This window comes from Zalophus californianus, chromosome 12 (genome assembly GCF_009762305.2).
Source record: "Zalophus californianus isolate mZalCal1 chromosome 12, mZalCal1.pri.v2, whole genome shotgun sequence".
Taxonomy (NCBI): domain Eukaryota; kingdom Metazoa; phylum Chordata; class Mammalia; order Carnivora; family Otariidae; genus Zalophus; species Zalophus californianus.
In genome coordinates, this window is record NC_045606.1 from 94,749,898 (window position 1) to 94,766,770 (window position 16,873).

A 16,873-nucleotide genomic window follows, 5' to 3' on the forward strand; every position below is an offset into this window, starting at 1 on the left:
GTTAGGAGTCAACTCTTTGGTGCCTACGGGTGGATCGGAGGAAATACCGGGATAACAAAGCCAGGGGGTAAAGGAGAAAACTCAGTTCCTGTTTATTTACAAAAATATATATGTATATGTATATATATTAAACCCTTCCCCAGGTCCCTCCCCCATTTACCTTTTTACTTCTACCCTCACCTCCCTTTTTAAAACAAAGGCTCCCGGCCCAGAGGTGAGTTGCTCAGGGAAGGGTGGGCAGGAGCAGCACCGAAGGCCTACATCTTGTAGGTTGAGGGCAGGGCCGTGGGCAGTGACCACGGACCCATCTCTGGTGTCTGAGGACAGGGCGGGCGAGGGAGGGGCTCAGTCCTTGAATCCCTGAATACTGCAAAGGATGCGCTTCTGGTGTCCTGGCAGCGTGATCCCCATCTGCGCCAGGTCCCTGTGGGCGACGGAAGGGGACTGTGAGTATGGGCTTCCCCGCTAGGAACCCGCCCTGCCCAGGCCCGCGGGGTGGGGGGGTGGCGGGGGTCGGTCCTCACTCAGCCGTCAGCTCCAGCACACACTCCATGGTGTCCAGCCCCGCTGAGCGGAAGTGCAGGATGTAGCGTTTCATGCGGATGGACTCCAGCCACTCAGGCACGCTTCGATAGGGGATCCCATCCGAGCCACTCAAGCTGGGCAGGCGAAGTGTCACCCTGTGGGACACAGGGTGCCTCAGTCCCATGGGAGGTGTAGGTGTCCTCTGCCTCCCCGCTCCAGCTTCCCTGAAATCGGGGCTCGGCCTATGAGCATCTGCAGCCAGCATTCAAGTTGGGTGTCTGAGCACAGAGATTATCTGGACTTGGTGGATTAGCCCGGCCATTGTCTGTGAACTCGTTTCCTGGCCTGATTCCTAGTGTGCTCACGGCAGTGGGCAGGCTGACGGTCCTGCTGCACCGACAGGCCCAGGGGAAGTGGCAGCCCTGGGAGGCCCGAACACAAGTGGGCTGCCAGCCCACCTCCCACCGAAGCGGCCAGTGCTGCCTCACTGGGGGCTGACACGCAAGTGTCAACCATCCCAGCTGAGAGGACGCAGAAGGCAGGAGAGCAGAGGCCGGGGAAGCCGGTCAGGGTCCTGCCACTGTCAGGGTGGCCCCTGTGAATGCCGGGAGCAGCCTCTGCTCGCCACCTCCAAGCCCGGCTGTTACTCTTGCCCTCCGACACCCACAAGACAATGAGTGTTCCTGTGCTAAAGCCAGCCAGAGCCCAAACCATTAGCACAGTAAATCTGCCGGGGGAAAAATGTTCAACATTCCAGAAAGATTAGCACATGCAGTCTCCAGTATACGAGGGAGCTGTGCTCCAAAAGATAGTTTCAAAAGTTGGAACTTGGAGCACATTTTCTCCCAGAAACAAGGTTATATATGGTGGTTTGATACAGAGGCCAGCATGCCAGGGCTGGCTTACTTGATTAAGCATTCGAAGTCCGGCCTTGCCCATCTCCCCTACCTCACCCCTGCCACCAGTTCATTCTCCACATTCTGGCAACGTTTCTGGTAAAACACAATTCTGATCATGTCCCTCCAGTTTAAAAACTGGTCAAATAGTTCTCCATGCTCAGGCTAAAGCGCAAACTTCTCCGCAGAGCTGGTCCTCTTTGCATTGACCCTGCCCCCTCTCCAGCTTCACCTCTGGCCATGGTCCCGAAATAACGCTGCTGGGATCCTGCACTATTTGTAATCAGCCTGCCCTTCGCTCCCCAACCCATGCTGGCCATGTGTTCTGGGAGACCCCACAAGGCTGCACCTCCCAGTAACAACATGCATCCCACTGGTACTTGCTGGTTGCTCTCTCTTCTCCACCCAAGTGACCAAGCTCCCTGGAGTCGGTATCAGGGTGTCAGCACGGCTTATATGTGCTTTCCATCTCTCTGCACTTGCGTCCTCTCTTCTGCCAAACTAGAGCTATCGGGGATGGGAGGGCAGCTCCTCCATCAGGGTGGACTGTCCCCAAGGGCGCTGACTATGGTCCCGCCTCAGTAGTATGCTGCGCTCTGTCCAGAGCTCCACAGGCCCAGCACTCAGTGAATGTAGCTGAATGCCCATTTCCATTCTCCCAGATCCATCCTCCGAAACCCCTTGCTCTCCCCAGTGTGGCTACCTGGGATCAAAGTTGGCAATGGTCCGCAGGGAGTGGGGGTTGGCAAGCAATTGCTCCAGATGTGCCTTCAGCTGGTGGAAGGAGGGCCGACGGGCACCGTCATAGGCCCAGCAGTTCTTCATGAGTTCATAGAGAGGGGCAGGGCAGTCCACGGGAGGCGGCAGCCGGTACCCATCCTCAATGCTCTTCATTACCTGCAGTGGGGACGGGGGCAGGGGAGCAGGCTTGAGGTAGGAAGCTCACCTTCCCTGGTGGCCCCTGAGAAATCTCTGTTCACACAAGATCACTGCAAAAGAGCCTCTACCCGCCCCTGCCCTGACCGTAGTAAAGAGAAGAGGGAGTAAGGCAAAGGGGACCAAGGAAGTGCAGAAAAACGGCGGGTCAGGAAGAAGGAATAGAATATTTGTAGGCAAGAGCCATGGGAGGATTTCAGGAGGAGATGAGCAATGAGTTAGGGGTGACATGGGGAGGAGTACCCCAGGCTTACCTCCTGATTGCTCATCTCCCCATAGGGCTTGTCTCCAAAGCTCAACACCTCCCACATCACGATCCCGAAGCTCCACACGTCGCTGGCCGTGGTGAAGGTGCGGTGGGCAATGGCTTCAGGGGCTGTCCAACGGATGGGGATCTTTCCTCCCTAACAGGGCACGTAGGACAGAAAGGTGATGTTTCAGGGCATGGTGGGGGGAGGGGACAAGAAAACACCTGTGCAAAGGGATGAGTAATTATTGTGTCCACAAGAGCACGTGTCCTTACTTGTGCACGTGTAACTATATGTACGGTACATTACTGCGTGAGTGTGTGGGTGTGTGTGTGTGCGCACGCGCGGTGAGTACACGGCTCTAACCTGGGTTTCATATGTGCCATCAAGGTTGTCCAGGAGGCGGGTCAGGCCAAAGTCAGACACCTTGCAGCACAGGTTCTGACTCACTAGGATGTTCCTAGCAGCGAGGTCCCGGTGGACATAACTGTGGTCACTGAGGTAGTTCATGCCAGATGCAATGCCCTGCAGCATGGCCACCAGCTGCCCAGGGACCAGCTGGTCCTCCCGCTCCTGCAGCACAGTAAGCAGGCAGGTTAGGGAATGGGCAGGGTCTCCTCTTCCCAAACCAGGAGCCAACCCCAGGGACCCACAGTGCATTCCCCTGCCCAGCTGGCTCTCTGCCCTCCTCACCCTCAGGAAGGCATCCAGGGCTCCGTTCTCCATAAACTCTGTGATGATCATGATGGGCTTTCCTGAGACACAATGCACACGTCAGCAGGGCAGCCTCTACCCCACCTCCACCCAGAACCAGACTTCCTGCCCTTGGCAGCGTATCTTCCCTTCACTCCTGATGGTCTCACGCCCTCCTTTCCTCTTTCCCTCCCCATGCTCCTGGAGACCGCTGCTCATACTCTTTGTGACAACGCCTTCCAGGTGCAAAATGTGTGGGTGGTTGAACTGGCCCATGATAGTTGCCTCTCGAAGGAAGTTCCACCACTGGCCGTCTGGAGAGGTGTCTTTCAAGGTCTTAATGGCCACAGGCTTGCAGTCCTGGCTAGGGATTCTCAGGATCCCTCGATATACTTCCCCAAACTCTCCTGGGTGGAAAGAAAACAGGCTGTGGCCCGATGCCCTGTCAGGCTCCCCTAGGGGGATGGGCAGCCATACCCTCCAGTCCCCAGGTTCCTGATTTCTCTGGATCGGAAAAGTGGCTTGCCCTTGTTGGACCAGGGGCTCGGGCTGCACTTCCCGGGAAAGGAACAGGAGCCTGGAAGAGGAGTGTTGCTCGGCGACCTGTCCAGCACCGTCTCGCACATGAGCACAGTTCTTGGCTAGCAGGAGCTGCTCAGCAAGTGCCAGGTGAAGGCGGTTGTGTGGTGGCACTGGGCTGTGTTCATAAAGGGCAGGCAGGGCCTGGGCCAGTGCACCAGTGACCGGGGAGGCTGACCATTGCCTCCTCTCTTCTGCAAGATCCTCCAGTCACAGTTCAGCTGGCTTGGCTGCACAACTGGCAAGGTCATTGCCAAACTTTGTTCTCCTGCTCAGCTCCATTTCCTCTGCTGACCCAAGGGATCAGGGCAGCCCAAGGACACTGGGCCCCTGGTGGGGTGCAATGCGGGCTGAGGGAGGCCCTGAATCTCTCCCACATTGGGGAACCATCTGAGAATAGCCTGGGCCTGGGCACAGCGACCCCTCTGTTGACAAGGATGACGTGTGGAGGCTGTTCATCAGAAACTCCATTAACCACAGAAGCAGATTGTGTGGGAAGCAGAGGCGGCTCTCGGACACCTGATAAGGGGGTTACAACATGAGCACAGCGATTCAAGGAGGACCCAGGGTAGAACAGAGAGGGAACTCATCAAGGAGCTCTTGGGCCAGCTGAGAGGCCGGCCGGCTAGCAGCTCTGTGCTGCCACGCAAGAGGGGGCCTGCCCGGCTCACCTTCCCCTATGACAGTGTCCACAATCAGCCAGCCTGGATCAAGCTCCTGGGTGAAGTCCAGGGCTCCCTGCGCAGGGTCCTCATATGCTTGGAGGTCCACATAAGGCTTCAGCCACAGCTTGTCCTCTGTGGGGAGAATGGGGAGGGCTCGGCCACAGGAACTCCAGCTGCAGGGTTCAGGAGGGTTTCTTGGGGGGTGGTCAGGGGAGCTGGGGCCAGCAGCACTCCCCAGCCTTCTCATTCTTCTGCTCCCTTAGGAGTCCCATTTTGGCTAAAGTGGGAGAAAGGCTCTGTCCTTAGCAATGAGGTTCTTCCTCCGTCCATGCGCAAAGCTCTGCGTCCCTGCCCCCAGAGGCCCAGAGCAGTGGGCCGGAACCTGGGCCTGAAAGCTGTTCATTTTCGGCTGTGACCCAATCTTCCCATGGCTCACTGACCACACTTCAAATTTCTTGCCCTTCCTCCTGACCCCTGCTAGCCATACTCCTCTGCTCACTCACACCTCATTCACATTCCCAGATAAGCCTCACTCTCACCCCTTTGCTTGGATGGACCACTGACTCCCACTTTGGTGGAGCACCTAATGAGGTGACCAGCAGGAAGCCCACATGCCTTGGAGGACTTTAGGGAACCTGCCAGCAATCCTTTTCCCGCCGAGCCTCGGCCCACAGACCTGGCCAGCCAGGATGGGGAGGCCGCCCAGGGCCCGGGTGTTGGAACAGTGGCACCAAGAGTTACCAGGTAATTGCACAGAGCCTCTGGGGGGCTATCAGTACAAAGTTAATTAACCAAAGTTAATTAGGTAGCAAAACAGAAAAGCCCTAAAGACAACAGCCCCAACCTGTGCTCCCAGAGTTGGCCTGGCCAGTGTGGGTTCTCTGGTTCCATCCCGGTGACACCTCCCAACACACCCCCCGCGCCCCCCGCCCAACATATACACACACAGGTGCCCTGGGCTCACCTCGGTTCACGTCGGCAACACGATCACGCTGCCTCGGCTGGTGTCGCCGCTGAGTTTTCCTGGGAGGGTGAGGGGACAGCTTCTTCAGAGTCCCAGGACTGCCGCAGGGGCCCAAAGGCCTCTGGCTGGGTTTTTCCCACAAACGGCAGGGGGTGGGGGTACGCTGGGGCTTTCGTACAAGGGGATGGATGGGCGGGTGGCTGGGGCTGCCTTCCCGGGCTTCTGGCCAGGCAAAGGGAGCCCAGATGGTGGCCGGGGAGGGGCAGGAACAGTACCTGGAGCAGAAGAAGAGCATCCCGAGCAGAAGAGCTACAACCAGCAGCAGCCCGAAGATGATGGCTACAATCTCTCCTCCCGTCAGGCCCCTGGAAACTGTGGAACATGGGGTGAGGAAGTCCGGGCTCAAAGGGCTCAGAGTCCACTGGGATGATGGAGGCTGAACGGGCACGCCCATGGGCAGGGCCCTCAGTGCACCGCAGGTGTGTGTCCCCTCCCCGAGGAGATGGGGGTATGTGTGTGAGAGAGCACGTGGAGGCCTCCCACCGGGACCACCAGCTTGGGCCTGCCTACTGCCGAGCATGAGGGGTTAGGAGATGGCATAGGAAACCGGCTGGCAGCGTCCAGCATCAGGAGGTGTATCTGAGGAGATTACGGTGGGGCGGGGGCTTCACGTGAGTCCGTGTGGGGCTCTCCCCACCCCGGGCAGCTCCTGTGTGTCGGTGTACGTGTGTCTGCACATGCATACAGGAAGGGGAAAGGTCACTGATCGGAGCAGGGTCTGAGAAGCCCCAGTGGGATGACAGGTGCATGTGTGTTTGGGGTAGAGCACAGGAGAACCCACCCACCTGGTGGGCTTGTCCGAAACTCGTGGTCAGGGGAGAAAGGGCCAGGACCTAGAGGGGTCAACATTCGAACTCTGACAATGTACGTGGTGTCCGGCTGCAGTTCAGTCAGCAAGACCCTGGGTTCCAGAACCATCTGGTGCCGTTCTTCGTCCTGTGCATGAGAACTAATGTTAACTTGGCCGTGCTGAGCCAGACCGGGTGCAGGGCACGGGCAGTCTTGGGTCACGGAGAGTGGGGTGGGTGGGGGAACGGTCAGGGCAGGGCTCTCTGTAGGCTTTTGTCCTGAAAAAGCTGCACAGTTCACTGTGGTCAGATCTCCCTCCATCCCATCACCCGGGCCAGGGATGCTGGGGTGTGCCCAGGCACGGACAGGGGACACGGTCTCTCAGCCCCGCCTCACCTGATTCAGCACATGCAGCTCGTAGCTCAAGTTCCCCCCGAGGCTGCGGGGCCGGGACCCTGCCCAGGTCAGCTCCAGCTGCCGTGGCTCCTTCTTCACCAGCCTCAGGGACAGGCCTGACAGGGACTCTGTGAGTCGGGAGGGTTCCAGGGGGTTTGGAAAGAAAAGAGGAAATAACTTCAGTAGCTTTTCGATTGCTTCCTGCCCATCCGTTTGTCCCTGGCGTCCTAAGCCCTTCTGGTTTCTTCCGGCCCTGTCCTGATTGCTCACCTGCGTGCCCCATGCTGATGCTCAGGGAGGCGCCGGCGGGGGTGGAGGTGCCCAGCACCGACACTCCATTCTGGGCCTCAATGTTAAAGGTGTAGTTGGCGTAGGGTTCAAGGCCGCTGACACGCACAGCCGGTGCCGTGAGCCCACTGGCTCCCGGGGAAAAGCGCACACTTCCCCCACAGGGCTGGCAGGGTCCTCCATCCACCGCTGCTCCCCGACACTGAGAACACCCCACACTGTACCTCACATCCTGGCGCCCCCCCGTATCTGCTGGGGGTTCCCAACGCAGGGAGAGCTGAGACCCCAAAACAGAGAAGCTCAGGTTTTGGGGAACTGAGGGGGGCCCTGTAAGGAGAAGAGGGGCCGTTAGGAGGAGCCAGCTTTGCTTTCATGCAAGCTGCTGGCCCCTGCCTCCTCCCACCTCTGAAGGCCTTGCTGGGAGATTTGATTCCAGAAGTGAGGAATCACCTCATTTCTGCATTCTTCCAGGGAAAGTAAGGGGCAGGGGAGGAGCTTTAAGCGTCTGGCCCTTTAAAGGATTCCCAATGTCTGAAAAGCTCTGGAAACTTCCAACCTTAAATGGCCTGCACCTCCTCGCAGATGGCCAAGCCCTGCCCCCTGGACTCACGTGTGCATGACACCTGGGGGCCCTCTCCAGGGGCTCGGAAATGGCCGCTCTCACAGGTACAGAGGGTAGCCCCCTCAGACTCCGCTGTGCTGTGTCCGGGGCACTTGAGACAGTGGGGTGCATCTGTGTCTGCCCGGTAGGAGCCGCTAGGGCAGACTGCAGAGAGAATGCAGCAGAGAGCCATGGATGTCCAGTTTTTGCAGATGGACTCATCCCCATTCACCCCTCTCCCCAATCCTTTGTACCAGAAACACCCTGCATGTGTCTCCCCGGGGTGCTCAGCCACTCAGTCTAAAAATGGCTGAGATGGAGCATAGGCATCCTTCCCTCCCTTGGCACTTGGGGACCCTCCCCCGAGCGGCCCCTGCGTGTCCTCGCCCCCTGCCCCTTCCCCGAGGCTCCTTACCCAGGCATCCTTCGCCGCTCGAGTCTTCCTCATAGCCAGGCTCACAGCGGCACCGCCCCACGGGCACCAACCACTCACCGTCGGGGCTGCAGTGCATGCGGGGCGACCCTGAGGGGCCGGGGCTGGCCTGGGCATGGGGCAAGCAGGTCCCTGCCACTTCCACCAACCCGCCTGGGCCAGGCAGAGTGTCCGGGAACCGGGCCAAGCCGTGCACAGTCTCGGGACAGCGCTGGTAGAACACCCTCACTGACACCAGGGCCACACAGGCACCTGGGTTGTGGAAAGCGAGGTAGAGGCCTCGGCGGGTCAGGCGGCCCAAGGAGCAGTGCTCCACGTTCAGTTTCACCGCGCCAGATGCCAGGTCTCGGATGGTGAAGCTCTGGTCTGCAGCCACAGTGGTTACCTGGGAAGGAGAGGTGCGGGGAGGGGGGCATGTCAAAGTCATGCTTCATTCCTATGGAATAGAAAACGATTGTTTGCCTAACTCTTTACAGTCTACACGACCATAAACCGAGGGGTTATTACGTATGAGCTAGTGAGCTAAGCATCTTATGTGTGTTACGCTGTTTGGGTCCATACAATAAACCTACGAGGTAGGATGGATTACCAGCCCCACTTAACAGATAGAGAAACTAAGGTTAAGAGAGGTTTCAGACCTTGTACAAGATCACACAGCTATGACATGATGGGACTGGAATCCGGGCTGTGAGACGCCGCAGCCCATATAATTTCCACTATTCGAAGGTGTTCCCAACCTCTGTGCCAATGAGGTGATCAGTTATAAAGTGCATCATCATTAATTTATTACTAATAACAAACTTTACAACATCTTCCCTTTGGAAAAAAGAAATGAGAGCACATCCTATAATAACATACTCCTTACACCTCTGCATTCCAGTGCGTTTTCCTGAGTAGGAAAGAAAGCGATGGTATTAGAGGGAGAGCCGGCGGGAGAACCGTCTCTCTACACAACTCCAGGTGGACTCACAGGGGTGCGTCGCACACCAGCACCCTGCGTGCTGATAGCAAAAGTCGAAACAGCTCACCAGCCTCCACCAGGGAAGTCTGTTATCTCAACGGAGGCAAAGCCTCTGCAACAGGTTAAGGCCGGCCCTATTATCAAAACTCTTTTCAGATCGGGAAACCTCGGTGGGGGTTAAGCCGAGACTGAAGGCAGGACCCAGTGGAAAAGGCACAGCGGTTCCTCCTTATTCACAGCTTGGCTTTTGGGGCTGCACGTGTTACCCGCTGCTGTCAGCTACCGCCGGAAACAGGTGATGGTCCTTCTGACCTTTCCTCATTAGGTCAACAGCAGCCTGACTCTGGGTCACGTCTCAAGCCCAACGTCAGGACGCAACACCTCGCCGTGGGCCTCACCTCATCTCCTCACAAGGCATTTTATCGGCTCACGGCATCACCATAAGGGAAAAGGGTGAGTACAGAGCAATGAGGTATTTCGAGAGAGAGACAGAGATGGAGAGAGATTGATAGGGAGAGAGACTACAGCCCGATGACCTTTATTACAGTATGCTGTTACAACTGTTCCGGTTTATTACCAGTTACTGTGACTACTCTCCTACACACGAAAGATCACCACAGGGATGGACGCACAGGAAAGAACACAGCACGTCTGGGGTTCAGTACCGCCCGGGGCTCAGGCATCCTGGGAGGTATGCCCCGCAGCTAAGGGGGCGCTGCTCTACTCAAACCCACCTCTTCTGATCTCCAGGCCCACATTCTCGTCCTCGTTTGACACCTAGACCCTTTTCTGTTGCTGCCACTTTGTCTCTTCCTTAGCTGAGCGGGGTCACGGGGCAGAGTGAGGCGGGAACCAGTGTTAGGACCAAAAGGCGCTGGGGGGTGGGGGTGGGGGTTGAGAATCACCTTCTGGAACAAGGGCCGTCGGAGCTGGATGCCCACGTCCTGGTCACTCTCCATGTAGAGGAGGTTGAAGGTCTCCTTGCAGCCCAGAGGCCCGGCTCCCCCGGGGAAACTCTTGCAGTCCCTCACGGTGAACTGCAGCTCCACATGGACCCGAGAAGCTTCCTCCCCCCGGTAAATCCAGTTGGAGCGCAGCCAGTGGTCAGTGTCTCCTCCCGCTTGCACTGGGCAGTCCTGGTACATGTAGAGGGGCGTCCCATTCAGTATCTGCTGCACCTCACTCCACTGCGGGAGAGAAATCCGAGTCAGGCTCCAATTCATCACCTGCCCCCCAAACTCTGGTTTTCTAGAGCTGATGACAGGGAAGCTGGTGTCAGGGCTCCCAGCATTCAGCTACTTGTCCAGCTCTCCTCCCACCCCTGGGCCCGAGAAGAGTCATTTAAATGTTTAGGGTCAGGAGTTATTGGGATATAGGACGGGCAAGACAATACCCCCTTAGGATCTGCAGCAAGCCCTGGTACCTTGGATGAGCCCACTCCCAACCGAAGTATGAGCACCAATTTTTACCTGTTCTCATCAGCAGAGTTCTCAAGTACCCCAAAAGCAGACTTTTATGGCAAAAGCTCATTCACAAGACCTCTCTGCCTATTTGTTCAGAGAAGAGGATACTACATTTAATATCAAGGCCTTTCAACTTCTGGAGGGCAAGAACAAGCATAGCACTCTTCCGTATAGGGGGAATTCACCCTCTCCGATATTCCTTCTAGTTATGGTCACTATCAAAATCAACAACGGACAGGGTTGGGTGGTCTCCGGGACACCATGCAGTCCACCCCCCCTTACCTGCTTTTACCTTAAAATAATTTTTTTTAAAGATTTTATTTATTTATTTTGACAGAGAGAGAGAGAGAGAGAGAGAGACAGCGAGACAGCGAGAGAGGGAACACAAGCAGGGGGAGCGGGAGAGGGAGAAGCAGGCTCCCCGCCGAGCAGGGAGCCCGGTGTGGGGCTCGATCCCAGGACCCTGGGATCATGACCTGAGCTGAAGGCAGATGCTTAACGACTGAGCCACCCAGGCGCCCCTACCTTAAAATAATTTTTAAACTTACTAATAATAATGGCTAGCACTAAGGGGGGCCGGTCCCTGTTGTAAGCACTTTCCATGAGGAAACTGAGTCACAGCAAGGTTAAATGACTTGCCCTATGCCCTCAGTTGTTAAGAGGCAGAGCTGGGGCATGCACCCAGGCACTCTAGGCTCGAGTTTATGCTCCTGATCATTATGTCTCTAGGCACTTGTTATTAAAAGTCAGAGAACACATGTAATGTAAAGTGAAGGTCCTCCCGCTCAACTACCCTTCACAGGGAGCCACTCTGAACAATGTGGAATAAAGCTCACCACACCGTTTTCAGTGCCTTTAGAGAAATGTTTGAATATTTTTGTGTGGATGTGTTTATAACATAATTTTTTAAAACATAAGTGCTTTTTCGTAACCTGCTTTTTGCTTTTAACAAATAATCTTTGAAAGATGTTCACAAGGGGCGCCTGGGTGGCTCAGTTAAGCATCTGCCTTCGGCTCAGGTCATGATCTCAGGGTTCTGGGATCGAGCCCCCTGTGGGGCCCCCTGCTCAGTGAGGGGTCTGCCTCTCCCCCTACTCGTACTCTCTCTCTCTCTCTCAAATAAATAAATTAAAATCTTAAAAGAAAAAGATGTTCACAAGAATATAAATAGATCTACCTAATTCTCTTTAGCAATTTATAAAATAGCATTCCACTGTATGGATGTACCATAATTTATTTAATCATTCACGTATTGTTGGACATTTAAGTGGTTTCTAGGTTTTAAAGTAAACATGTACATATTTCGATAAGATTTCTGTAGAACTGCTATATCAAAGGATGAGTATTATAAATTTTTAAAGAAGATACTGTCAAATGGCCTCCAAAAAGGATTTATCAACTTACACTTTCACCAACAATGCATGAGGCCCCATTTTTTGAAAACCTGGATATTAACGATCTCTTTACTTTTGGCCCATCTTATGGATAAAACACAGCTTCTTGCCATTTTAATTTACATTTTTTTGAGAAGGAGGTTGTGCATTTCTGTTTTGCTCACTGGCTATTTCTATTTTTATGTAATTATCTGTTTGTAAACTTTGCCTGATACCCTGTTCTTATCTTTTGAATATTCATTTGGATGAGCCCCCCCTTTTTTTTACATTATAGATATTAAGCATTTGCTTGAAATGTTTCAAATGTTTTCTTCCCATCATGCCACTTAATTTGCTAATGATGTCTTTGATGTTGGTACTTTTTAAAAATTTCATATAACATCTCTCTTCTCTCCCTCTATGGATTCTGGGTTGTGTATTTTGCTTGGGAAGCTCTCCTATCCCAAACTTATAAAGATCTTCTATATTTTCTCCTAATAATTTTGCAGGTTTGGCTTTTAGGTTTAGATTTGAATATCCCTAGAATTTATATTTTTGCGTATAGTGTGAAATGGAGATGTAACTTTACATCCTTCTTCTTCTTCCTTGTTGTCTTCTTCTTTTTTAAATTATGGACATCCGGCTGTCAATTTACTGTCCGGTCTATACTTTGCACATTGATTTGCAATTCCAATGTTATCACATACTAAAATCTCACGCATGTGGGTTTTCTATTCTGTTCCATTGACCTGGGTCTGCTTGTGCAATGCCACCTGTTTTAATTATAGTTGATGTATCATTATGTTCTGATATCTGGTAGGGCAAGTATTCTATTTCATTAGTCTTTTTCAAAAAAAAAATACCCAGCCATTCTTACATATTTTTTTTTCTGCCAGATGGATTTAAGAAAGGAGCTCTCAAATTCTGTAAAATATCCCATTGATATTTTGGTTGCAACCCCCTTATCTTATAGAGGAGTCTGAGGCCCTCAGAACGTCTCCTTTTCCAAGGGCGTTCATTGCTACACGCAGCTCTGGGAAAAGGCAAGAGAAAGCACCATTAACTAAGAACTGGGTGGGGTGGGGCAAGGGCAGAAATCCATGAGGTACCTAGTTTTGCTTTATGTTAGGGAGTTCAAAGATTGGGCAAGGGTGTCCTGGTAATGACGGCACCCAGGGACTGCTCTTAAGAAGAAGCTATGATGGGGAAGCCCAAGTGGAAGGCCTGGGGTGGAGGTCAGGTGGAAGGGCAGTAGGTGGTTAATGTGCAGCTCATTAGCTAGAGTGCCATGGCTGCAGCTGGAGCCAGGAGCAGATGTTTCCCCTTGTAGCTTGCCTCTCCCAGTCCCAGCAGTGACAGATGGGGGGGAACCAGCTGCCCAGGATCAGCGACAAGAATCCTTTCGCTTACCACTCAGGCTGCTGGCTGCTCCATGGGTACATTAGGGGAGCCTGAATTTGAGTGTGTGAGTGTGTGTGCTGAAAAGATAAGGAGGGGAGGGGAGAAGGCACACATGGGGAGTATGTGACTGCTGCTGTCTTCTTGCCCTCCTGGTGCAAAGCTGTTTGGCCTGAGCTGCAAAAAGGGCCTCGCTTCCACTCCGACCCAATTAGGGAAGAGTTATTTGGGTGGGGGGCAGCTGGGCCACACCGGGGGTGAAGGCCTGTGGAGCCGGCAAATGGACCCGTGGCCTCGCTGTGGAGTGATCAGCTGGTTTATGAGATGAGGCACCTATTACGGCTGGCGTAATCCAGGATTTTCCAAGCAGCCCCTCCTGCAGGATACATTATGGTTTAGTCTATTAATTCTAATTATAGGCCACTCCATGGGAGAACTAAGAGTAGAGCCAGGACCCTAGGACCCAGAGGGAAAGAGAGCAAGTGACCCCAATCCCAGAAATAGAGGCTGCATTCCTGCTGGAACAGGAAGGGGAAAGGGGTCCAGGACCAGAGGGGACGAGGGCCTGAGTGCAGACTCCTGGAAGCTGAGGCCAACGAGGTCGGCCTCCCGTGGTTCTGTGGCCGGCTCTGCTGAGTGGCAGAAAGGCGCTCTCTGGGATTCACAAGAACCTATCTCTGTTCACTTGGTCTTAGGAACACCCAAGGAGGGAAGGGACTTGGAGCAGGTTCAGACAGCTGGAGCGCATGGTGCGCCTGGGCTGGGGAAGATGGAGAAGGTGCCAAGGGCTCTGGGACCTCTGGGGGGCAGCTTTTGCCTTTGAGGAGGCAAACACCCTTTGAAGAGCTAGATGACAACTTTGGCTCTCCTCTCCATATACATATACACAATTCAGAATACGCTTTTATGGGGATTCCCTGACCCTCTGAAGCCTACCTGTGCAACTCTATTGGGACAGATGGACGTCAGATTGAGGACGCGTCTGGTGTTTTGGTTCTTAGCCCGCAACGACCCCTACTGTGGTGCATTCGCTCCCTGGGGAGGTGGGCTCATCACCCGCCAAGTCCTCCTAGGTATTCAGCCCTCCCTCACTGGGGTAGGGACGGAAGGAGCCAGGCACGGGAGCGTTCTTCATGGGGTGTAGCCTGACCACCCCCCCCCCATGTCCCATTCAGGAGGCTCTGACTCACGTCCCCTCCCCCTCCCCGAGGAGACACTTCCAGTTTTTCCTGCTCTTTTCTCCGTTCCTCCACCCACCTCTCCGCCCATTTCCCACTGGCCTGCAGCTTTGAGCCTTCCCCCCCCACCCCCCCGACACTTACCCCATCCTCTGGGGGATCCGGCAGCCAGCCTAGCTCTCCCTGCGCTGTGCTCGTGTCCATCAGAGTGACTGAAGGAGGGAGAAGAGGGGCCTGTCACCTCTGGGAGAGGAGGCCCCACACGTGCAACCCACATTCCTCCTCCTGGGCCCCCAGCCCCAAGGCTTCCATCCACATCCTGTTCCCAACAGCTGTGACTTCCTGAGGTTTAGCCCAGGAAGGAGGAGTGAAGAGCTCTAGGGATTAGTCTGTCTCCCTCCGGAGCCTGAAGGGAGGAAGGCAGAGTCGGGCAAGGGTTGGACGGCTGGATCTTTGACCACAGTCAAGGCAGGAAGTGTTGGGGAGAGCAGCCCCACAGAAGACTTGCACCCTCTCTCTCAGCAGGGGCTGGTGCGGCCTGGCGGGGGGCGGGGGGGGGGGCGTCCATCAGCTGCAGAACTGGAAGCGTGGATAGGCAAAAGACCATCTCAGCCCCTGGGGGTCATAAGTGGGTAGGGTGTGGACAGGGGACCTTAGAGGGGGTTCCTGGGTGGGGAGGTTCCCTTCTACTAGTAAAGGGCCTGCTCTGCCTGTGGTCGGGGGTGGGCAGTGAGGGTACAAGGCGCAGCCGAGTCTGGGAAGTAGGGGTAGTAGGACCAGAGAGGGTGTGCAAGCCTTCACCTGTAAGGCTAGACCTGTACATCTGGGATCCCCTGCACCCCGCGTTCTAGTCCATCCCCCAGGGGCAGGTCCCTCTGTCCTCCGGCCTAGGATGGCATAAGGCGACTTCCCACCCCTGACTTCATAGGGTCCGGATCTCTGGGTTGGGCACCTGAGGCTAAGACCGCCTGGGAATGAGGGATGCCCACGACCGCTGGGGTAGGGGTCCGGACGCGGCGTCCCCGCAGCGGTCAGGAGCTCCCTCCCCACCACCAGGCGCAAACTGTTGGCCAGGGTGACTGACCCGGGAAAGCAGCGGTTTGCGGGGTCAAAGACCAAAGACTGGCCTGGCCAGTCGATCGCCTGGCGGCGGGACAAAACAAGAGCGCTGGAGAGGGGCGCGCGGGGAAGGCCTCCGCGGGAATGCCGGCTCCTGGACGCGGGTGCCGGCCCAGCCCCGCGGGAGGGGGAAGGGGAGGGGCGGGAGCGGGGGTCGGTACCTTCCTTGGCGCGCGCCCCCGGGGGCAGCGGGGCGCAGAGAAGCAGCAGCAGCCCGAGCCCCAGGGGCCAGCGCCGCTCCATGGCACCGGGCCGGGACCTGGGACCTCGGCCCAGACGGCTGGGTCAGGTCGCGAGGACGGGGCGAGAGGGGAGGGCCGGGCGGGGGCGGGCGGGGGCGGGGCCAGCTCCGGGGGCGGAGCCCGGCCTCACCTGGATCACCTTCTTAAAGGGACAGTAGGGCAGGAAGGAAACTTGTTAGACAGGTAATAAACTTCAAAACCCGGAGACGTCTTGACCGGAATGAGACTGCGGGCGCCGCCTAGTGAGTGGGATTAGGAACTGACTGACCCGGTTCTAATTCTAATCCTAAACCCAACCCAGGCTTGATCCAGCCCTTAACCTAATTCTACCTGACTGGAACTACACCTCTCCCCTTCTAAAGGTCTAGCAATGTAACAGACACCGGGGAAGGCAGGGTTTTATGCTGCAGTAGGGGAGGCTTAGATAACCATAATGCAAGGTGGGCTACAACCCTTAGAGGAGCACTTGGAGGGGGTTGGAAGAGGAAGCAAGCCCAGCCTGCGGGGCTCATTAGGCGAGTCTTTAGGGAGTAGGCCGTGTGAGCTGGGTTTTCAGTGGCAGAGATTGGGAAAGGCGAGGGCCTAAGGCAGGGAGCCTCAAGGTGCACTCTGGGAGTGGTAAATGGACCAGTTTGACTGCTGGGGCACAGGATTTGTCTTGGTAGCAGGGCAGAAAGGCAGGTGTGGCCAGAGCAGGGAAGGTCTTGGTAAACATGTTACCATGCTCTTCAGGGAGCAAAAGAGAGGAATCCGTGAGGGGTTGTGAGCGCAAGTGTTAAGAGGGAGCAGGTCCAGCCCGCTTTAGCCCTTTCTGGTTGGAGACAACCCACCTCCCTCCCATCCTCTTGGATACTGTCTTACATTATATTTAACAAAAGTTTATTCGCTTTCTACTCCGCGCACATCAAGCTCTGAGAGAATCAAAGAAGAGTAAGACAGTCCCTGCCCTAAACAAGCTATTGGTCGGAGGAGTGTTGAGGGCTAGGGCATAAAGCAAATGCGTATGACTAAAATGACAGACGGGAGTAGACCCCAGCTGAGGTATGAAATGGCAGTGACTGTGGCT

At 55.3% G+C, this 16,873-nt stretch overlaps 1 protein-coding gene across 2 annotated transcripts; it reads right to left on the minus strand.

Moving 5' to 3' along the window:
• Nucleotides 1-65: 65 nt before the first annotated feature.
• On the minus strand, nt 66-15,865 carry EPHA1 (EPH receptor A1). Of its 2 annotated transcripts, none has more exons than XM_027573839.1 (18): nt 15,727-15,865; nt 14,591-14,658; nt 9,940-10,221; nt 8,056-8,458; nt 7,650-7,805; nt 7,022-7,366; nt 6,752-6,879; nt 6,352-6,502; nt 5,782-5,878; nt 5,507-5,565; nt 4,549-4,674; nt 3,520-3,705; nt 3,299-3,360; nt 2,972-3,178; nt 2,612-2,761; nt 2,125-2,318; nt 525-680; nt 66-424 (listed from the first exon to the last, which is right to left on the minus strand). In XM_027573839.1, the coding sequence occupies exons 1-18, from the start codon at nt 15,806-15,808 to the stop codon at nt 346-348; spliced, it is 2,931 nt and encodes a 976-aa protein (XP_027429640.1). In that variant the 5' UTR covers nt 15,809-15,865; the 3' UTR covers nt 66-345. The 2 variants fall into 2 exon arrangements, with proteins under 2 accessions (XP_027429640.1, XP_027429641.1); XM_027573840.1 differs by lacking the exon at nt 15,727-15,865 and adding an exon at nt 10,504-10,581.
• Between the last annotated feature and the right edge of the window lie 1,008 nt (nt 15,866-16,873).